General features: G+C 47.9%; 1 protein-coding gene and 1 long non-coding RNA gene across 3 annotated transcripts in view; one reads left to right on the top strand and one right to left on the bottom strand.

Annotated features, from left to right (window-relative positions):
• MAP6 (microtubule associated protein 6) overlaps positions 1–19825 on the bottom strand; it is a 55757-nt gene extending 35932 nt beyond the window's left edge. The window contains exon 1 of the mRNA XM_083499794.1: positions 18152–19825. Within this exon, the coding sequence (XP_083355920.1) occupies positions 18152–18975 (824 nt within the window). The 5' untranslated portion in view covers positions 18976–19825. The remainder of the gene's footprint in view (positions 1–18151) is intronic.
• LOC310705474 lies at positions 1893–20966 on the top strand. Of its 2 annotated transcripts, none has more exons than XR_014525320.1 (3): positions 1893–1964; positions 10009–10198; positions 20698–20966. It is a non-coding gene; the product is annotated as an uncharacterized lncRNA (long non-coding RNA). The 2 variants fall into 2 exon arrangements; XR_014525321.1 differs by lacking the exon at positions 20698–20966 and adding an exon at positions 12399–12567.
• The last annotated feature ends 2224 nt before the right edge of the window (positions 20967–23190 follow it).

The raw sequence follows: 23190 nt of genomic DNA, 5'->3' as shown, positions 1-23190 counted from the left end.
TGGATCCAAACTACAAGAAAGAAGATTCCACCTAAACATGAGGAAGAACTTCCTGACAGTAAGAGCTGTTCGACAATGGAATTTGCTGCCAAGGAGTGTGGTGGAGTCTCCTACTTTGGAGGTCTTTAAGCAGAGGCTTGACAACCATATGTCAGGAGTGCTCTGATGGTGTTTCCTGCTTGGCAGGGGGTTGGACTCGATGGCCCTTGTGGTCTCTTCCAACTCTAGGATTCTATGATTCTATGCATCCTGGAACATATTTCAGTTGGTTAGAGTGTGGTGCTGATAATGCCAAGGTTGCAGGTTCGATCCCTGTATGGGACAGAAGCATATTTCTGCAATGCAGGGAGTTGGACAAGACAGTCCTCAGGGTCCCTTCCATCTCTACAAATCCATGATTCTGTGATAAGAACTTTGTATCAGGTGTTATGTTGTGAGGACCTTGCCATAGCACAAAAAAAGCGCCAAATCTAAAGTTCTTACAGCTCCCAAGAGTCTGGACCAGGGGTAGGCAACCTAAGGCCCATGGGCCGGATGCGGCCCAATCGCCTTCTCAATCCGACCCACAGACGGTCCTGGAATCAGCGTGTTTTTACATGAGTAGAATGTGTCCTTTTATTTAAAATACAACTCTGGGTTATTTGTGGGGCCTGCCTGGTGTTTTTACATGAGTAGAATGTGTGCTTTTATTTAAAATGCATCTCTGGGTTATTTGTGGGGCATAGGAATTTGTTCATTTCCCCTCCAAAAAATATAGTCCGGCCCTCCACATGGTCTGAGAGACGGTGGACCGGCCCACAACTGAAAAAGTTTACTGACCCCTGGTCTGGACAGCTCTTCTCTAAAACATTGCAATGTCCTGTTGCAAGACTCTAGATAAGAGCTACAGTTTGCAGGCAGGAATTTTGCAAAAGTTTGCATGTTGACTACACAGATTTGCCATGATCTGAGCAGCTCCTGGAAAGCTCACATCAATCACCGACGATGTCGTTTTGGAGGTCTTCGTTGCCAGATTTAAGAAAATGCAGGTTTCATAGCATGGGGGAAGGGAATAGGTTGTAGCATTGAATAAGGCCATATTCAAAATGCAAGAACGCAACAAGCTTGGAAACACAGGGGCATGTGACTAGTCCATTCACAAGAATGAGTTTCACAGGTCTGGGAAAAGCAGGGTGTGCCAAACTCATTCACAAAAGTGAGTGCCAGCAAGTGACTGGTTTTTGTGAGAGTTTGTGAAGCAGCTGTGATCTGCAAGTAACGGGACCTGAGATCTGGCCTGATTTGGCATCCAATAAGCTTTTAATTACACCCACCCCTTAGGAGTGTATGTTTATTTGTTTGCATGTTCTGCAAGCCTCTGAAAAGTAATTTTCACCCCCGCACACCGCACCAAAACTATTACTCATCCTTCCTCCTCCATGCCTGAGATCTTACTCTGCTTGTGGATTTGTTAACGGGAAAGAACCCGAAGGAAAACGACGGAGGGTTCAAGTAGCAGCTATCTTGGGGAACAGCTGTGAGCATGAGTGGTGAGGGCCGACAAAAAGAGCCTAGAGATGGTAGCCAGCGGTGGCTGGTCACTGCTGTGATTGGTAGAGCAGAAGGCAAGGAGCAACCAAGATGTTCTTGGGTCTGGAAACCAAGCCTGATGAAGAACGGTTGAGGGAGCTGGCCAACCAGATATCTCCAGATACCTGAAAGGTGTGCAGAAGAGGGCAACCAAGATGATCAAGGGTCTGGAAACCAAGCCCGATGAGGAATGGTTGAAGGAGCAGAGCATGTTTAGCCTGGGGAAGAGGAGATGGACAGAAGACGTGACAGCCATCCTCAGATATCTCAAGGGCTGTCCCATGGGAGGAGGAGTATGCTTGTTTTCTCCTGCTCTGGAGGGTAGGACTGGAACCCACAGCTTCGAGTTACAAGAAAGGAGATACTGACTCAACATCAGGAATAACTTTCTGATGGTAAGAGCTGTTTGACCATGGAACAAACTCCCAATGAAGGAAGGTGAGGACAGGTGACCTCACCTAGGCCCGAAGTCACCCCCCCAAGCAGTCTCAAAGCTTCTCAAAATCATTTTCTCAGCAGCTAAGCATCAGAAACATTCTGCTCTGCTGTAACAAAGGTAGAGAACAGTCCATTGTTTCTCAGGCCTTTCTCATGTCTTCTGGCCTTGCTAAAGAACCACCTTGCAACTTGCTTTCTGTCCGGGAACCATGCCAGAACAAGAGATTGAAACATATCTGAACATGCTGAAAACCCCTTGGCTTCTCACCCCCCCCTTTTCCTGGGAAGGGTGCCAAGAGTCCAATAATCCCAAGAAAGCTTTCTGTTCATGCTCAGAGGAACTCCTGAGGGAGGAGAAAGGGGGAGGGAACTGGAAAGGGGTATATATGCTTGTGCACATGACTGTGAACTTCGTGCATGCTTTTTGTGACTTATCACACTTGCTCCTTCTACCAGTTCATGGATGGTAGAAATAAAAGCCTTTTCTCCAAAACTATTCCTTGAGTGTCTGTTGACTCCCACTTCCCTTTCCCAGGCGCAATATTTTTCCCACCCAAGGGCAAAGCCTCATAAGGCTACACCACAAAAGGTTGTGGACTCTCCTTCCTTGGAGGTTTTCAAGCAGAGGTTGGATGGCCATCCGTCCTGGACGCTCTAGTTGAAGTTCCTGCATTGCAGGGGGTTGGACTAGATGACCCTGCGACCCCCTTCCAACTCTGCAGTTCCATAATTCTATAAGCAGAACCAGAGCCAATGACTATATAAAAGGATGTCACGTAGAGGAGGGAGAAAGGTTGTTTTCTGCTGCTCCAGAGAAGCGGACACGGAGCAATGGATCCAAACTACAAGAAAGAAGATTCCACCTCAACATTAGGAAGAACTTCCTGACAGTAAGAGCTGTTTGACAGTGGAATTTGCTGCCAAGGAGTGTGGTGGAGTCTCCTACTTTGGAGGTCTTTAAGCAGAGGCTTGACAACCATATGTCAGGAGTGCTCTGATGGTGTTTCCTGCTTGGCAGGGGGTTGGACTCGATGGCCCTTGTGGTCTCTTCCAACTCTATGATTCTATGACTGGCAGAGGCAACTAATTCTAGCGTTGTCCCCATCCTCTTCCTTCTATAAAGTCCTAAGGTGAGCCTATGGAGGAGGAAGCTGATAGGAAGATAGGAGGAAGGAAGGCAGGCAGGCAAAGACTGGCGAGCGAAGAATGAGGTTAGTGGGTCAGAGCTGCATTTGCCCCAATGGGCCACCCCCCCTGGGGCCACTGAGATGCCAGGAGGAGGTCTCAGCACTGGGAACCCCAATGATTGGAAAGTTTAAAAATAATAATCAGAGGAAGAAGTCACTGTTTTTCAAACAGCTCACTGAAGATTGAGCATGTTCAGTAGCCAAGGAACAACGACAACAACAAATTAATTAAATTTGTATACTGCTCTATACCTGCAGGTCTCAGGGCCAGTACAACATAAAGCCGCAGTATAAAAGCACAAAATACATACCATATTTTTTGCTCTATAAGACTCACTTTTTCCCTCCTAAAAAGTAAGGGGAAATGTGTGTGCGTCTTATGGAGCGAATGCAGGCTGCGCAGCTACCCCAGAAGCCAGAACAGCAAGAGGGATTTCTGCTTTCACTGCGTAGCGATCCCTCTTGCTGTTCTGGCTCCTGAGATTCAGAATATTTTTTTTCTTGTTTTCCTCCTCCAAAAACTAGGTGCGTCTTGTGGTCTGGTGCGTCTTATAGAGCGAAAAATACGGTAATAAAAACGAAAATGAACACAACCCAGTAACTGCTGCAAAAGAAAGCTATAGAAAGGCAGGAATGATAAGGAATGGAATATGTTCGTTCTGTATCTGTTGAATAAATGATGTTTAGAGGAGAATGTGGCAGGAGGTGTTTTTGGGGTAGGAAAGGATACAGAGCCTCCATTTCAGGGGCTGGATTAGATGACTTTCAGGGCAGTGGCAGAGGAACCCTCTCTGGCTCCTGGGGTGGGACGCCGAGGGGCAGGGCAGGCCAAACCGCCCAGTGGCGCCCGCGCGGCATCCGTACGGAGTGCACATGTGTGGCATCCCGTACAGAGTGCGCCCGCGCGGCAGCCCATATGGACGCTGTGCGAGCCGTGCCCATACTAACTGCGCACACCCTTGGCCGCTCTACAGCTGGGGGGAGGAAGGGGCCATCTTGTCACTCACTCACTCACCCACCCCAGAGTGGCACCCGGCCCGGCCCGCCCCCTCTGCCCCCCACTTCGTACGCCCCTGTCTCAGGGCCCCTACCAACTCTACACTTCTATGATTCTACCTGAAAAGGGCCCCCTGAATCCATTTGTTATCTTTTCTAGCTATATATTATGTTATTGAATTGAAATACTTTATTGTCACTTGTACAACTTGTATACAGTGAGATTACACGAGCACCCCCCACTCAGCTCTCTTAGTCTTAATTCCACTCATTTACTGACACACACACACACCAAACCCGAAAGTCAGTTGCCCTGTTGTTATCTTTTCATTCAGCAGCCTAACAGCCCACGGATAGAAGCTGTTCTTTACCCTGCTGGTGCGACTAATTATGTTTCTATATCTTCTGGCCAAGGGCAGGAGAGCAAGAAAGTGCCGTCCAGGGTGTGAATCATCCCTGAGAATTTTCCTCACTATCCTGAGGCAACGTTCTTCCGCTATTTCCTCCAGTGGTTTCACGGGACAACCCATAATATTTTGTGCTGTATTCACCACCCTCTGTAGGCACTTCCTATCAGCTGATGTCAAACTAGCGTACCACACCGTGATGCAGTAGGAAAGGACACTTTCTATTGTGGACCAGTAGAAGGAGATCATCAAATGTTGATTGACATCGTTCTTTCACAATACTCTGAGGAGATGGAGTCTCTGTTGGGCTTTCTTAACCACCTGGGTTGTATTTATTTTCCAAGTAAGGTCTTCACTGAGATAACCTCCTAGGAATTTAAAGGAAGAGACTCTCTCCACACAGCCCTCCCCGATGTACAGCGGGAGTAGTTCTCCTCTCTTCCTCTGAATGTCCAACACCATCTCCTTTTCCAGCTGTATATTATGTTATACTTACATTAACAAAGCAGAGGTTGGATGCTTCAAAAGCTGCGCTCGACATTCTCTCATTTGGCTTATAGCCAAGCGAGGGGCTCAATCCATTTTCCCCCTCCCTTTCTGAGCTACTCTGCTGACCTCTGCACACCTGAGCCCAGAGTGCTTGCCAGCAAAGCACTTTAGGGGAGTGGAGCGTCCATGATATAATGCAAGCCTGCACACACCCTCCTTTTCTTCCCCACTGCATCACATCGCAGTAACTGGAGCAGACAAGTAATTACCTGGCAATAAATTTGCGGTGCATGGATGGGTGTGGGCTCAGCAAGTTCCCTAACCCTACACACACATAAACACACACACACGGCCGGATTTAGGTTTGATGAGGCCCTAAGCTACTGAAGGTAATGGGGCCCGTTATATGTCTAGCTGTCCTTTGTCAACAACAAATGGTGGCTGTTTTTTGTGTTGAATATATGCTCTATGGTAGTTTATGGACCTAATAGGCATCTCAAGCCATTTGCGCAAAACAAAATATGTATTTTATCAAAGTAATTGTTGAACTGAAATGAAATTAAGAAGTATATTAATAGTGAAATACAATTAAGAAGAAGTATATCAATGATGAAATAATTATTAAGCTCTAACTTAAAATGGGACACGGGTGGTACTGTGGGTTAAACCACAGAGCCTAGGACTTGCCGATCAGAAGGTCAGCGGTTCGAATCCCTGCGACGGGGTGAGCTCCCATTGCTCAGTCCCTGCTCCTGCCCACCTAGCAGTTCGAAAGCATGTCAAAGTGCAAGTAGATAAATAGGTACCACTCCAGCAGGAAGGTAAACGGCGTTTCCATGCGCTGCTCTGGTTTCGCCAGAAGCGGCTTAGTCATGCTGGCCACATGACCCGGAAAAACTGTCTGCAGACAAATGTCGGCTTCCCCTGCCAGTAAAGCGAGATGAGCGGCGCAACCCCAGAGTCGTTCAGGACTGGACTTAACTGTCAGGGGTCCTTTACCTTTTTTTTTTTTTTAAAAAAAGGAAGGTTTTATTTTAAAATGGCCCTAAACAGCCTCGGCCCAGTAGATCTGAAGGAGCGTCTCCACCCCCATCGTTCTGCCCGGACACTGAGATCCAGCACTGAGGGTCTTCTGGCAGTTCCCTCATTGCAGGAAGTGAGGCTACAGGGAACCAGGCAGAGGGCCTTCTCGGTAGTGTCGCCCTCCCTGTGGAACGTCCTCCCACCAGATGTCAAGGAAATAAACAACTATTCTGACTTTTAGAAGACATCTGAAGGGAGCCCTGTTTAGGGAAGTTTTTAATGTTTGATGTTTTATCGTGTTTTTAATATTCTATTGGGAGCTGCCCAGAGTGGCCAGGGAAACCCAGCCAGATGGGTGAGATATAAATTATTATTATTATTAAGCATATGCAAGAAGAGTTTTGTGCACTAGCCACAGTGGTGAGGGAGAGAAGAGGCAAACCTTGTCAAAGATTTGGCAGTAGCATTAAGCTTTAAGCACGGGCTATAATTGTTGTATTTCTAAAAGCTCCTCTGTTGGCTTGTGCTCACTGATGTCCGGCAAAGCTCAGCCGCCAGGATATCAGGCGGGTACTCGGATCCTCAAAATAGTATCCGAAGAAGAGCTAAGATGTTTATCCAGAGATTAGCCAGACAATGCTATTATTAATGAAAGTGAGCAGGACTTGGGTATTATTCATCAAGCAGCAGGGATTTCAAAAACCAGGCAGCTGCAAAGGTTGCAGCGTGGACCAAAAAGGAACATTCTACTCTTTTTGACACCTAAAGAGCAAATTCAGTGGTTAACGAAACCAACTAGAAAATGCAGGTTCAAATCTCTTACTATCTGTGAAGAACCTTTTCCAATACTGAGCACACACTTTTTGTCCTGAATTAAAACAGGAGTGCACCTGAGCATGTAAAAGTGAGGAGTCCAACTCCGTTCCCTCTGTGTGAGTTGCTGATCTGGGTGCGCCTCTTCAGAAAGCCCACGGGAGGAACCAACACAGAGATACAGTGGAATTTTTTTTATTAAAGGTAAGATAATTCTGCTACGGGACGCGGGTGGCACTGTGGGTTAAACCACAGAACCTAGGACTTGCTGATCAGAAGACCAGCGGTTTGAATCCCCGCAACGGGGTGAGCTCCCGTTGTTCGGTCCCTGCTCCTGCCAACCTAGCAGTTCGAAAGCATGTCAAAGTGCAAGTCGATAAATAGGTACCGCTCTGGCAGGAAGGTAAACAGTGTTTCCATGCACTGCTCTGGTTCACCAGAAGCGGCTTAGTCATGCTGGCCACATGACCCGGAAGCTGTACGCCGGCTCCCTCTGCCAATAAAGCGAGAGGAGCGCCGCAACCCCAGAATCGGTCACGACTGGACCTCATGGTCAGGGGTCCATTTACCTTACCTTTAATTCTGCTACATCACTGAACTGGATTACACTGGTTTGAGAGAGACTCATCTCCAGCTGAATGGAAGGGGGGGAGGAGGCCACAGAGCATACAGAGACATAACAGGAGGCTTCCTCTTTGCCAGGGACATTGAGTTCACCAAAACCTTTCACTATTTCATTCTTTTATGTGTTCAAGCATCATAACCAGGTCTCTTGTGACCAGGGCCTTGCAGAGCCAGGCAGAGGCCCGGGCCAGGTAGATAATGTGCCCCCCCTTTTTTTTACCCTGGGGATAACTGGTCTTATAAATAAGTGAGTATATAAATAATTTTCACAAAAGTTATGCTGACAAATAATTCTATTTCAAGGCTTGAACCACATCTTGACACCCAACTCTATCTGTTGATGGATGGCCATCCTCACTCGGCCCCAGACACACTGACCAGATGTCTGGAAGCTGTGGCTGGATGGTTACGTGGGAGCCGGTTGAAGTTAAATCCTTCGAAGACAGAGGTCCTCTGGCTGGGACGGGACGATATGGGATTGAGGGGGCAACTCCCATCTCTTGCGGGGGTGCAATTAGTGCCAGCACCGTCCGTTAAGAGTTTGGGTGTAATCTTCGATACCTCCCTCTCTATGGAGGCGCAGATTACAGCTATAACAAAGGCGGCATTTTTTCATCTCCGCCAAGCTAAGCAGTTGGCCCCTTATCTCTCTCGCCCTGACCTAGCCACTTTGATCCATGCGACGGTCACCTCCAGACTGGATTATTGTAACTCGCTCTACGTGGGGCTGCCCTTGAGACTGACCCAGAAACTCCAGCAGGTGCAGAATGCCGCGGAGAGACTCCTTATGGGGTCTTCGCTGCGAGATCACATTCATCCGGTACTATACCAGCTGCACTGGCTCCCGGTGGAGTACAGGATCAGGTTTAAGGTGCTGGTTTTAACCTTTAAAGCCCTATACGGCCTAGGACCCTCGTACCTACGGGACCGCCTCTCCTGGTATGCCCCACAGAGAAACCTACGGTCTGCAAATAATAACATCCTCAAGGTCCCAGGTCTCAGAGAGGTTAGGCTGGCCTCAACTAGAGCCGGGGCCTTCTCGGCTGCGGCTCCAATTTGGTGGAACGCTCTGTCCCAAGAGACTAGGGCCCTGCGGGACTTGACATCTTTCCGCAGGGCCTGCAAGACAGAGTTGTTCCGCCAGGCCTTTGGTCAGGGCGCAGCCTGACTCCCTCCTCTGGCAACCTGCACAGAATTTTACTTAATCGGTTGCCATCAATCTGATTTTAATTAATTTTTATAATGAAATATTTTTAATTGTGTGATTATTGTTGTTAGCCGCCCTGAGCCCGGCTTCGGCTGGGGAGGGCGGGATATAAATAAAATTTATTATTATTATTATTATCTGCATATAAAGACAAAATGGAAAAAAATAGATAAATATGCTGACCGAGGCCCCCTTTGGAATCGGAGGCCCAGGCCAAGTAGCCCATATGGCCCCTCCCCCCTCTGTCTGGGCCTGCTTGTGACTCCAGCTGTCACGGACTGGCTGGAGAATGATGGAAGGAAGCAGCTGGGGAACCCCCAAGGGAAGAAGGCTCAGAGCCCGGGGATTGGTGGTGGGACAGCTATGAGTGGTCAGAGGGAGAAGACTGGGAGGAGGAGGGGTCAGAAGATGGAGAGGGAACAGGGTTTAGTGAGCAGGAAGAAACTGTGGCAGAGAGCAGTCCAGAATCAGAGGCAGAAGAGGAGGCAGGAGAGGAGGGAGACCAAGAGGCAGGCTGCAGAAGAAGCTGGGGTCTCCCCCTCCTGCTGCAACCAGCCCCCCCCCCCGGTCTCCTAGGACCAGAAGTGGTATGAAGAGGGTGGAGCAGAGACACGCAAGGCGGCAACGTCTCAGATTGCTTGGGAAGGATCTAGGGGAGAAGGAGACTTAGGGAACTGTGGCATCAAGGCAAGATCTACCGGACAGAGTTGTGCTCCCAAGCTCCTCCTGAGCTGCTTGTTTCTTTGCATAAATAGTTGACTTCAATGACGCCATGTGAGTCCTTACTTGACCTGCTCTTGGCACCCCGATCTGACACCAGCACAGAGTCTGGGCATTCCTGATCTAAATAGTCACATCCAACAGGTCCATTCAACATAGTGAGAACAGGATATAGCATCCTAACTTGGACATAACATCTACTGAAACCACAAGGACTGTCTTTGATAATAATTATTATTTATTATTTATTATTTATACCCCGCCCATCTGGCTGGGCTTCCCCAGCCACTCTGGTAGGCTTCCAACAAAATATTAAAATACAGTAATGCATCAAACATTAAAAGCTTCCCTAAACAGGGATTTGATTTGTGTGTGTGTGTGTGTATTTAAAAATATTATCCACTGTGTTTAAATGTCCCTTTTTTGTCACCATCCGCACCAGCAGTCTTATTGCATCAGACCTGAAATCCCTCTGGCCTTTTCGTTGTGTAAAGCATAAACGCTTAAATGCAAACGATATAATATTGTTTTACAGGTTGCCCGTTTTACAGCACAAATGCTTTCACCTGCCTTTCCCACCCATCCCCTTCCACACACCTGAAGCTGCCTTAGACTGAGCCAGTGACCAATCCCACCAGAATCTCTCCCAGATCTCAAGATCAGCGAGTTTTGCAGCTTGGCTGGTGTGCAGCCTCCACAGCTGAGAAGCAAAGGAGCAAAACCAAGTAAGTCTTATCCAAGCAAATCGTTATTTATAGGTGCCACATAATACCCATGGTGACAGCAGCCACGAAATTGAAAGACGCCTGCTTCTTGGGAGAAAAGCAATGACAAGCCTAGGCAGCATCTTAAAAAGCAGAGACATCACCTTGCCAACAAAGGTCCGTCTAGTTAAAGCCATGGTTTTCCCAGTAGTGATGTGTGGAAGTGAGAGCTGGACCATAAAGAAGGCTGATCGCCGAAGAATTGATGCTTTTGAATTCTGGTGCTGGAGGAGACTCTTGAGAGTCCCATGGACTGCAAGAAGATCAAACCTCTCCATTCTGAAGGAAATCAGCCCTGAGTGCTCACTGGAAGGACAGATCCTGAAGCTGAGGCTCCACTACTTTGGCCACCTCATGAGAAGAGAAGACTCCCTGGAAAAGACCCTGATGTTGGGAAAGATGGAGGGCACAAGGAGAAGGGGACGACAGAGGACGAGATGGTGGGACAGTGTTCTCGAAGCTACCAGCATGAGTTTGACCAAACTGCGGGAGGCAGTAGAAGACAGGAGTGCCTGGCGTGCTCTGGTCCAGGGGGTCACGAAGGGTCGGACACGACTAAATGACTAAACAACAACAATACCTATTTTGCATTCTTAAGAAATTGATATTTTAGTGTGGCAGCACCTACACTGTGGGACTCCCTATTGACATCAGGCAGATGCCTTCACTGTACAATTTCAGGGCTTGCTAAAAAAAAGAAAAGGAAGTCAAACCTTGAATTGTTCAGATGATTGTAAAATTAATGAAATGTATACATTTGAAGAGAATAAAAACTTTTTTAAAAATAACAATAATATTAGCCTGTTGACCAATTGACAGTTGATTAATTCATCTAATAGATCAATTCATCCAACCAACCAACCAAACAAACAAACCAGATCTAATCAATCAATCAATCAATCAATCAATCAATCTTATCTAATCAAATCATTCTAATTAGAATCATAGAACTGCAGAGTTGGAAGGGACCCCATGGGTCATCTAGTCCAACCCCCTGCAATGCAGGGATTTTCTGCCCAATATGCACCTAGGACCCACAATCCTGAGATTAAGTCACACGCTCTACCGGTTGACTAATCATTCAAGCAAACATTGCAGCCGTGATGCATGCATTTGCAAAAACATTTGTCTCCATTGTCTGTTTCTAGGATGCGCTTAAAAACAGCATTCCCCAACCTAGCGCCCCCCAGTACTTTCACCAACTCAAAGCCTTAAAAAAATGGAGGTTAATGTGCGTATTGACCCATAGATCTTGTCTGTTTTATCATGCAGGGGTCAGCAAACTTTATCAGCAGGGGACCGGTCCACTGTTCCTCAGACCTTGTGGGGGGCTGGACTATATTTTTTGGGGGGGGAGTGAATGTATTCCTATGCCCCACAAATAACCCAGAGATGCATTATAAATAAGAGCACACATTCTGCTCATGTAAAAACCCCAGGGAGGCCCCACAAATAACCCAGAGATGCATTTTAGATAAAAGGACACATTCTACTCATGTAAAAACACATGGATTCCCAGACCGTCCGCGGGCCGGACTGAGAAGGCGATTGGGCCGGATCCGGCCCCTGGGCCTTAGTTTGCCTACACATGGTTTAATGCATTAACAATATTGGGAAATAATAAGCCATTGCCATGTTTGCTCCTACTGCCACAGTCGACCAACCACCTTTCCAGACAAGAATTACTGTAGTTAATTTTTACATGTGGATTCCATTCACTGAAACTAAGAACAGCAAAGCATTCTGAACACTGCGCTGTCTGCACCAACACTGTCACACAGTTTTGGTTATCCTTGATGATTTTAAGGAAAGGAGAAGCAAGACCTTTCTCTCTCTCATACACACATCAAACACACATGCACACACCGTACCGTCACTTCTTAAAGATATGTAGCAAAACCATTGGGAAAAACCGAAGGAAATTTCTCCAAAAAAACCCCCCACACATCAGAAAATCAGCCCTGGTTTTCACTGGCGGGTGTGTGGGTGCTTTTTAGGAAACAGGAATGCCGAAAGGCTCTCTGCACACAGTCGCGGCTAATTGAAATGGGAGAAGCACTCTGCAGTGCCTTTTTAGAAAACCAGAAGATGATTCACGACGTCCCTTTTAATTAAATATAACTGCATCTGGAAGACCTACGATTCTATTCCTGTTTTCCAGACTTGACGGCCTTCCCAGCTTTTCAGGGACGGCATTGTGCTGACCTACGAGGGCAGAGAGAGAATTTGCCAGGTCCTCTGCTAAACGATAGCCAGCCTTCAAACACAGGAGAAGGGCGACAGAAACAGGAAAAGGCGAAAGGAGAGGAGCAACTACGTTTGGGCAGTGGGAGTACCGGATTGGCTTTGCTGGTGCGTCTACACCATGGGTAGGCAAACTAAGGCCCGGGGGCCAGATCCAGCCCAATCGCCTTCTAAATCTGGCCCGCGGACGGTCCGGGAATCAGCGTGTTTTTACATGAGAAGAATGTGTGCTTTTATTTAAAATGCATCTCTGGGTTATTTGTGGGGCATAGGAATTTGTTCACTACCCCCAAAAAAATATAGTCCAGCCCCCCACAAGGTCTGAGGGACAGTGGACCGGCCCCCTGCTGAAAAAGTTTGCTGACCCCTGGTCTACAAAGCCACGACCACCCCTCACTTTGCATCTCTCTCTCTTGGAAAGCAGCAGGTATGCCTGGAAGCTGGTCAGGGTGGATAAAAATCAATGACTTTTTTTAAAAAAAACCAATCCATCAATCAATTATTTTTAAAAATATAAATATAATAAAAATCAGATTTATTTTTTAAAAAATTAAATTGGATTTTTAAAATTTTAAATCAGTTTTTAAAAAAATAAAATGCTTTGGGGGGGGGGTCTTTCTAAAGATAGTTTTCTATTTAAGTTACATTTATTTAAGTCCAAAGGCTATTCACAAAGAAATATGGATTTGTTTTTAATTACGTAGCATGAGGCTTTATATGCAATGTTTAAATTTTTCCATTAATACATTCACAAAGTCATGCTCTTCCAGAGGTTTCTGTAAGATTATTTGGGGCAGTTTTTCTAACGACAAGATATTATCACAGATGCTTGTTTTTGAAGAAGAGTGTGCTACAGAAGTTTTAAGTTTTTCCTGTGTGCTAAAATTCAGTCTAAGGTGTCTGTTTTTTTAATTGCTTAACCACATCAGTTAAGAAACGTGGATACGTATTGTTTAAATTGTTGTTAAGGAAATGCTTATTTTTCTCCTTCCAATAAGGTACAGCAGAAAAGTTGTCCAAATATAAAGTTAACTTATGAAACCTCACGATAATTTCACAACTATCTGCCTCCATATATTTCTTACAGTACAGTGGTACCTTGGTTTACAAACAGTCTGGTTTGCATACGTTTTGGATTACAAACACGTCAAACCCAGAAGTGCATGTCCCGGTTTGCAAACTAGTTTTGGATTGCAACCCCTTTTTTTGGTATTACGAACAAATTTTGGGGGCATGTTCATCTGAGAATCAAACACAGTCGGTGCCGAATTTGCATATAAGCTAAACAAGCTACAGCTCAGGGCCCCACTCTCTTGGGGCCCCCCAAAAAAAATTAAAGGAAAAAAACCTGGATGTACATTTCCAAAATATAAGATAAAAAACAAAATAAAACCTACATACAGCAACAGTGTTTTGTGTTGTGTAGGCTCCTAGGATGTAAGCCATGGGCCCCGCCTGCTAGTCTGCTGCCTCAAATATCACTGCTTTGCTCCTTTCTATATACAGGGTGCCTGCATTCTGCATAGACTGGTTGCACGGCAACATGTGCAAATGGCTTGAGATACCTATTAGGTCCATAAATTGTCATATAGCATATATTCAACAACAAAAACTGCAACAATTTGTTGTTGACAAAGGACAGCTGGACATATAAAGGGCCCCATTACCTTGAGTAGCTTAGGGCCTCATCAAACCTAAATCAGGTCCTGATCACAGTCAGTTCATCGTTTGAAAAATGAGGCTTTACAGCCATCTTGCCTCCAAAATGGCAACCAGACTGGGCGCGGGTGGCGCTGTGGGTTAATCCACAGAGCCTAGGACTTGCCGATCAGGTCGGCGGTTCGAATCCCCGCGACGGGGTGAGCTCCCGTTGCTCAGTCCCTGCTCCTACCAACCTAGCCGTTCAAAAGCACATCAAAGTGCAAGTAGATAAATAGGTACCGCTCCGGCGGGAAGGTAAACGGCATTTCCATGCACTACTCTGGTTCACCAGAAGCGACTTAGTCATGCTTGCCACATGACTGTACGTCGGCTCCCTCGACCAATAAAGTGAGATGAGCGCCAAAACCCAAGTCGGCCACGACTGGAACTAATCGTCAGGGGTCCCTTTACCTTTACCTTTTAACCTTAGTTTAAGGAGCCATTTTGCACCGAGTCCCCCCCACCCCCGAGTATCTAACACTGCCCCCCAACCTCACAATGTCCATGAAAGCAGTGACACACAGTGAATGTAACTGGAGAAAGGACTCTGTGCATACAGGGAACCAGGCAGAGGGCCTTCTCGGTGGTGGCACCCACTCTGTGGAACGCCCTCCCATCAGATGTCAAGGAAATACAGTCATACCTCGGGTTATAGTCGCTTCAGGTTGCGTTTTTTCGGGTTACCGACCACCGAAAACCGAAAGTACTGGAACGGGTTACTTCCGGGTTTCGGCGGTCGCACATGCGCAGAAGCGCTGAATCGCAACCCGCGCGTGCGCAGATGCGCTGCTGCAGGTTGTGAATGCTGCGAGTTGCGAACGTAAATCCCGCATGAATCACGTTCGCAACCCGAGTGTCCACTGCAAACAACTGTCTGACTTTTAGAAGACAACTGAAGTCAGCCCTGTTTAGGGAAGCTTTTAATATTTGATGAATTATTGTATTTTAATATTTTGCTGGAAGCCGCCCAGAGCTGCTGGGGAAACCTAGCCAGATGGGCGGGGTATAAATAACAAATTATTATTATTATTATTATTATTATTATTATTATTATTATTATTAAAAACAGAGATGTTGCATAAATCCTTTAATAAAGGATCCTTTAATAAAAAACAATCCTTTAATAAAACAACAACAACGTATATATCGAAAGAAAAATTAGATATCGATATAGATGGACACACACATAATTTCATTTAAATCCACAACGCCTTGGAATACAACTCCTCTGTAAATAGGAAGTTGTCTGTATAACAGCATCGTACACAAGAAATAAGTTTCCTTGATCTGCTGTTTGCAACCCATTCATTCCCTGCTCAGCCCCCAGGAAGTGAGGGTGCCACGCCCGAGCCTTACTATTCCACTAGCATTCAAAGATTAAGACACGGGTGGGTCACAACCATAGCTGTCAACTTTCAGATTTGAAAATAAGGGATCAGCAGCCTCACCTGTCCCGGGGACAGTCTACGGGATATCTAACAATCCAGGATAGCAGCAGGAAGCAGCGCTGGAATAAGGGAATTTCCCGCAAAAAACGGGACGGTTGACAGCTATGGTCATAACCGAAAACAGCCAGCTGTTGATTGCTGATTTGCAACTGTACGCAGGTCTCCTCCCCAGGAACCGTCCTTCAGTTCAAGGCAAGTTGCTCCCAGGTAAGCATATGGTGGGGCTGCCGTCTTAGTCAAGTGTCTTAAGACAGGGGCAGCCTCCAGAAGAGGCTGGACTACAACTCCCATCAGCCTTGGCCAATGGTCAGGAGTGATGGGAACTGTAATACAACAAGATTCAGAGAGCTACCCTGCTACCCTTGGCTAAAGATCTAATCCTAAAGCCTTCTGAGTCTCAGTTCTTCTGAGCCTGCCAGCCCTTTCTCTCTCCAACCACATGTAGTTTCACAAAGGCTACATAATCTTCTTTCTGGCCTTGCAAGGAATCAAGCCTTCTGTATTACGGCCTATCCTTTGGAACTTCCTGCCCAGTGATACTAGGCCAGTGTATCTTTCAGGATCTGCTAATACTGGGGGTTTTTTGTTGTTGAAGCATGCCTACTCAGACATGTCAATTCAACATGTATTTTCACGTGTAATTTTAGTTTCTATTTTTATTTTTTAAAAATCTGCTGGTTTCATTTTGTTTTTAACATCTGAGCTTATCAGTCATTTTAAAGTATGTTTTCTATTTCATGTAAACCACTTGGAGGTTATGATGATTTAAAATATATATGAATCCTGTGAAAGGAACTGAACGGATGACAGCAATAAGAAGTTTTAAAAGGCACAGGATAAACTTGAAATATAAAATTCTGCAAGTTCATATATGTACCCTCATATAATTTTTTTTTGGGGGGGGGGGAGATTTATAGATGGCAGAATTAGGAACACCCAAGAGAATTCTCTTAGCAAATGTCAAAGTCTTGGTTCCGGGTGCAAAAATTCAGTCCCGGGTGTGAAATTTTGTACCGTCCGTGTGAGAATTGAAGGAAGGCAAAATTTCAGAGCCTCTTACAGAATTTCACCGTCAGCTCTGGAGGCAGAACTAGAGTCGACACTTGTTATTTCTAAAGCCATGAAATCTGTTGCATTTGATGTTAGAGGAAGAAAAAAGGAAAGAAGTTTATCTCCCACAGCATGCAAAATTGGCCAAAAACATTTTGACTCCCAGGGAGAAATATATATATAATGTGCCCCTGCAGTTATTTATCTGGGAAACAATCCAGTAGAGTTTTCACTAATCTGAATGCAAGCTGTAAAAGGAAAGAACCATTCACACAAGCATGTATATGCCAACCACTGACCCACCTGCCTCCATATTGTCTACTCTGAATGGCAGAGGCTCTTCAGATACCCAGGAGAACATTCCAAGCCCTGTAGTCAAGCATCTTCTCAATGGGAAATGTCAGGGATTGAACCCGGGAGATTCTGCATGCACAGCACGGGTCCTACCAATGACCTCCTTTGGTGATGGCAGCAGCTGGGCTGCAGAACATCTGCTTTGCTTGCAGAAGGGCCCAGCTTCAATTCTTGGGCCTCCAGGTAGGGTTGGGAGATTCTCCCTTGTCTGATGCCGGTCAGTGTAGGCAATAGGGAGCTAGATGGAGCAGTGGTATATAAGGCAGCTTCTGATTTTCTTCATGTCAATGTGGTTTATGGAGGAGAACCGCCTTGTGGTTTGTGCCCAGTAGACCTGAAGGAGCATCTCCACCCCCATCGTTCTGCCCGGATGCTGAGGTCCAGCTCCAAGGGCCTTCTGGCAGTTCCCTCCCTGCGAGAAGCAAAGCTACAAGGAACCAGGCAGAGGGCCTTCTCGGTGGTGGCGCCCACCCTGTGGAACACCCTCCTGTCAGATGTCAAAGAAATAAACAACTACCTGACATTTAGAAGGCATCTGAAGGCAGCCCTGTTCAGGGAAGTTTTTAATGTGTGACATTTTGATGTACAGTGGTGTTTCCTACTTGGCAGGGGGTTGGACTCGATGGCCCTTGTGGTCTCTTCCAACTCTATGATTCTATGATTCTACCTCAGGTTAAGTACTTAATTCGTTCCGGAGGTCCATACTTAACCTGAAACTGTTCTTAACCTGAAGCACCACTTTAGCTAATGGGGCCTCCCACTGCCGCTGCGCCGCCGGAGCACGATTTCTGTTCTCATCCTGAAGCAAAGTTCTTAACCTGAGGCACTATTTCTGGGTTAGCGGAGTCTGTAACCTGAAGCGTATGTAACCTGAGGTACCACTGTAATTTTAATCCCTGTCAGAAGCTGCCCAGGGTGGCTGGGGAAACCCAGCCAGATGGGTGGGGTACAAATAAATTATCATTATTATTATTATTATTATTCCCGGTGACAAAGATCCAACCATCTCCCACGAATTCGGCCAGCCCCCTCCCTCCGCTTGGCAGTCAGGCCCACCTCCAACCGGACCAAGCAGGAAGTCCTACCATGTATGGGTCAACCTGCTGGAGCTTCTTACCTGTAGGAGGAGGTGCTCACCCGGGCTGTGACTTCCTCCTTGATCTGCCGGTTGAGCGCATCCACGGCCGCCCGTCCTTTGCTGGTGTCGAGCGACGTGGAGTACCCGGCCGCCACCTGCTGTTGCTGCTCTATCGGGTCGCCCTCAGATACAAGAACCTTCTTCTTGGTCTTCTTGACTCGCCCTTCTTCAGGCCTGGTGGGGTTGGCCTCCTCTTCCTTCCCTCTCTCCTCCTTCTCTGGAGCCACGTGGGTCTTCCTCCTCCTCTCCAGGCTCCCAGGTCTCTCCTTGGAGCCTTTGTCCATATCCACTGCAGGAATGGGCATAGGTTTGGGGATCCAGGGGTGGTCGCCTCTCTTGGGGATGGGCCAGGCGCGGAAATCCTTCTGGTACTGGCTCTCCTTCTCGAAGGGCGTGTCCGACGGCTGGTACTCGCTCTTCGGCTTGCAGCTGGGCTCTGGTCTCTGCACCTTCCAAGCCCTGTAGTCCTGGCGCATCACCGAGTCGGCCGACGGGTCTTTCGGCTGCTGCCCGGGCTTGTGATGGCCTCCCGGGGCCGCGTGGTCCACAGCTGCAGAGGTCGCCCTGGCAACCGCATCCAGGTCACCCCCGCCAAGGGCAGAGGGCTGGGTCTCGATGGCCGAGGATGGGCGTGGCAGGTGGTGCTGCTGCTGCTGCTGTTGCTGCACCACGACATGGGTCCCCGGGATCTCGGTGGCTTCCGAGTATTTGGTGAAGACCAAAGGCACGGCGATGTCGGCTTTGTCCAGCTGGTTCCAGAAGCGGGCGATACAGCAGGCCCGGCTGATGCAAGGCCAGGCCATCTTGGCAGCCTGGTCCAGTTCCACCCCTCCCTCCACGTTTGGGGAGCACCTGCTCACCTCCCTCCCCCTCCCCAGATATAGATAGATACACACACACACAGACAATGGGAGCCACCAGCTCACTGGCGACCCAACTCTCTCTCTCTCCCCCTTACGTTACAGGCGTGATTTTGCACAAAAAATCAAAGTGTGGTTGGCGAAAGCACCCAAGCTTGATCAGAGGTGGAACCCCACTTAAGTAAGACAAACAAACACCCAGCAATTAATAATAATAAAAATCTAGAGTCATTCAGAAAAGAGGGCCAAACAAATTCGGAGCCTCTCCCTTTGGCAGGGGGTTGAAGTGTCCGGAGACCCCAAGAGAATGATGATCAGGGATGGGGAGGAAATTGTCCTATATCCGATTTGCCAATATCCAAAGCAGAAGGCGCCGGCAAGCCCCAAGAGGGAGGTTGGAGACCCGCTTGCTTTCAAAGGGCATCGCCCACCCGAGGAGGAGAAAGGGGGGTCCTTCGGAGCCTCATAGCTGAGAGAGGGGACGGAGGGGTGATGGATGGCGGGGGGAGAGACCCGGCCTTGCAGCCCCACCTCTTTTCTTTCGCTCTGTCTGCCTGCCTGTCTTTCTCTCTCTCCGGCTCAACTGCTTGCAGACACCGAGTCAGGCTTCAGAAAGAGCCGCGCGCCTCGGGGCTCCGGCCATCGCCATCCGACGGCAGCGGCGCAAGGACGGCCGCGCTGGTTGCGGCTGCGGCAGAGAGGAGAGCGGACCGCACCCAGTCGCGCGCCCGGCGGAGAACGATGCTGGAGGGAGGCGATGCGGTCGGATCACCTGCCTCCGTCAGCACGCACTGCACGCCGGGGAGGGAGGGGGAGGTGGGGGAGGAGGAGGAGGAGGAGGGAGGAAGCAGCCTTTAACCCTTCCCGGCCTGGACAGTAGAGGGAGGCTTTCCACAAGGGTGGGAGGCGTGCGTTCTTCCCAAGGAAGAAAGGCGATTGGCAAGATGCGTAAAAAGCGCTCCACGTCTCCAAAAGCGCTGCGCCAGGCAATGGCCGGCTCGGGATGGTCCGGAGCAAGGCTGGCCCTTGGGTTCGTCAGCGTTGTTGTTGTCGTTTAGTCGTGTCCGACTCTTCGTGACCCCCTGGACCAGAGCACGCCAGGCACTCCTGCCTTCCACTGCCTCCCGTAGTTTGGTCAAACTCATGCTGGTAGCTTCGAGAACACTGTCCCACCATCTCGTCCTCTGTCTCCTTGTGCCCTCCATATTTCCCAACATCGGGGTCTTTTCCAAGGAGTCTTCTCTTCTCATGAGTTGGCCAAAGTAGTGGAGCCTCAGCCTCAGGATCTGTCCTTCCAGTGAGCACTCAGGGCTGATTTCCTTCAGAATGGATCGGTTTGATCTTCTTGCAGTCCATGGGACTCTCAAGAGTCTCCTCCAGTACCATAATTCAAAAGCATCCATTCTTCGGCGATCAGCCTTCTTTATAGTCCAGCTCTCACTTCCATACATCACTACTGGGAAAACCATGGCTTTAACTATACGGACCTTTGTTGGCAAGGTGATGTCTCTGCTTTTTAAGATGCTGTCTAGGTTTGTCATTGCTTTTCTCCCAAGAAGCAGGCGTCTTTCAATTTCGTGGCTGCTGTCACCATCTGCAGTGATCATGGAGCCCAAGAAAGTAAAATCTCTCACTGCCTCCATTCCTTCCCCTTCTATTTGCCAGGAGGTGATGGGCCCAGTGGCCATGGTCTTCGTTTTTTGGATGTTGAGCCTGGAGCAGGAACCGGCAAGCCACTCCAGTATCCCTGCCAAGAAAACTCTTCAGCGTTAGGAGCCTAGAAAGAGGCTCCTGGTGGATCAGGCCCCTGGCCCTCTTCGTCCTATTCATTCTCAATGGCCTCCGCAGATGCTTCAATGGGAAACCCACATGAGGGACCTGAGCGCAATGAGACTCAGGGTTTTCCATGTTTGATTATGTTTTTATATATGTTGGAAGCTGCCCAGATCAGGCAACCCTGTCAGATGGGCGGGGTATAAATAATAAAATTATTGCTATTACTATTATTATTACCATTATTATTATTATTGGAGGGGCGTGCTGGGGATTGAACCTGCAGACTACATTCAGAATCTTTTCTCTTTCTCTCTTTGGCGATCACTTGTAGCCGAGTAAGATTGTCTTCCATAAACACAGGTTTAACAGTGAGTCCGTTAGTGACAGTGGAGGCCAATTCTGGATCCACACGTCCTTCCACAGTGGGGACACAGGTTTCCGGGTGGGAGTTGATCACAGTGTGCATTTGCCAAGTGTGCCTTCCTCTTAGCACGCTTCTCCCTTTCGTCCTGAGTTCGAGTGTCTTCAAAGCCCATGACACCTTTGGTAAAGGCTGTTCTCTAACCGGAGTGCTCGCAGACCAGTGTTTCCCAATTGTCAGTGTTTATTCAACATTTTTTTAGATTTGCCTTGAGAGAGTCTTGAAACCTCTTTTGTTGACCACTAGCATTACGCTTTCCATCCAGTGTTTGTTCCCACTTGTGTACTCTCAGACTTCACACACACTTGCCAAAGTGTCTCTTGGAAACACACAGTTTCTCATTTTCAGAGGCAACTGAAAACACACAATCACACAAACACACAAGAATCCCTCCCCCCCCCTCTCTCTCTCTTGCAAAGGTGCTGGACAGCACCCCAGAATCCTTGCCATTCTCTTTTCCAGACAGGAATTTTCAGTACTAAAAATCTTTGGACAGATCCCCAGGCAACCCACCCTTTAAAAAGATCTCAAATGAAAGAGCGAGGGAAAGTCCAGAGGGAGCGAAGGAGCGGCGAATAATGAATTAATCCCCCCTCTTTAATCTACCATGGCGTGCCCATTTAGAAATCTGAAAGGCGGATCATAGGCTATGGGAGTGCCAGGGGGCATTTAAAATAAATAGAATCCCAAAGTCTCTAGAGCTGTGTGTTTGTGGAGGGAGGGCGGAAATCTATTCCTGGACGTGGGATTTTAAACCTTTGCAGGCTTTTCCCACAACAGGGAAAGGAAAGAAACATATCAAGGATCCAGCACTGCCTTAACTACTTATTGCTGCCTAAATTATTATTATTATTATTATTATTATTATTATTATTATTATTATTATTATTTATTTATTTATACCCTGCCCATCTGGCTGGACTTCCCCAGCCACTCTGGGTTGCCCCAACAAAATATTAGTAAAGATAAAGGGACCCCTGACCATTAGGTCCAGTCGTGACTGACTCTGGGGTTGCAGCGCTCATCTCGCTTTATTGGCCGAGGGAGCCAGCGTACAGCTTCCGGGTCATGTGGCCAGCACTACTAAGCCGCTTCTGGTGAACCAGAGCAGCGCACAGAAACGCCGTTTACCTTCCCGCCAGAGCAGTACCTATTTATCTACTTGCGCTGGCGTGCTTCCGAACTGCTAGGTTGGCAGCAGCAGGGACTGAGCAACGGGAGCTCACCCCGTCGCGGGGATTCAAACCGCCGACCTTCTGATCGGCAAGTCCTAGGCTCTGTGGTTTAACCCACAGCGCGGGTGTAAGACTTGGCAATTGAGGGAGCACATACTACGCTAAGTCAATTCTGTGTCCAGGGCAGCTGTTTACCAGCTCCATCTGGTACACAGGCTGAGACCCTATCTGCTCGCAGACTGTCTCACTAGAGTGGTGCATGCTCTGGTTATCTCCTGCTTGGACTACCTTTGGGCTACCTTTTGGACTGCTTGGGCTACCTTTGAAGTTGACCTGGAACTGCAACTAATGCAGAATGTGGCAGCTATACCTTTAGTACGTGCTCCCTCAACTGCCAAATCTTACACCCGCTCATAGGAAATGGAGAACCAACCAGAAATTGGAGAGATCTGTCCGCGCAGGGGTCTGCAACCCGCGGCTCCGGAGCCGCATGTGGCTCTTTTACACCTTTGCTGCGGCTCCGGGGCGGATACTAGCGAGAGGAGGAGGCGCATTGTGCGCCCCGACACTCCCCACTGTGGCGGGTGCTGTACTGGCTGTGACATCGCATGAGGGCGGTGCGTGCGTTAGTCACGCACTGTCCCAACGTCACCTTCCCGCCCGCTGCATTGTAAGGGGCATGTACACTGTTTTGAAGGGGAGTGAAGAACACACACACACAAAAAGGTAACTTGTTAATTTAACGTTTATTTTTATGAGGAGGAGTAATTCTGAGGGGTCAAACAA

The sequence above is a fragment of the Podarcis liolepis genome (assembly GCF_965112155.1).
Source record: "Podarcis liolepis genome assembly, chromosome: 4".
In the NCBI taxonomy this organism is placed as follows: Eukaryota; Metazoa; Chordata; class Lepidosauria; order Squamata; family Lacertidae; genus Podarcis; species Podarcis liolepis.
Note: the sequence above shows the minus strand (reverse complement) of the source record. Positions and strands in the feature narration are given on the sequence as shown.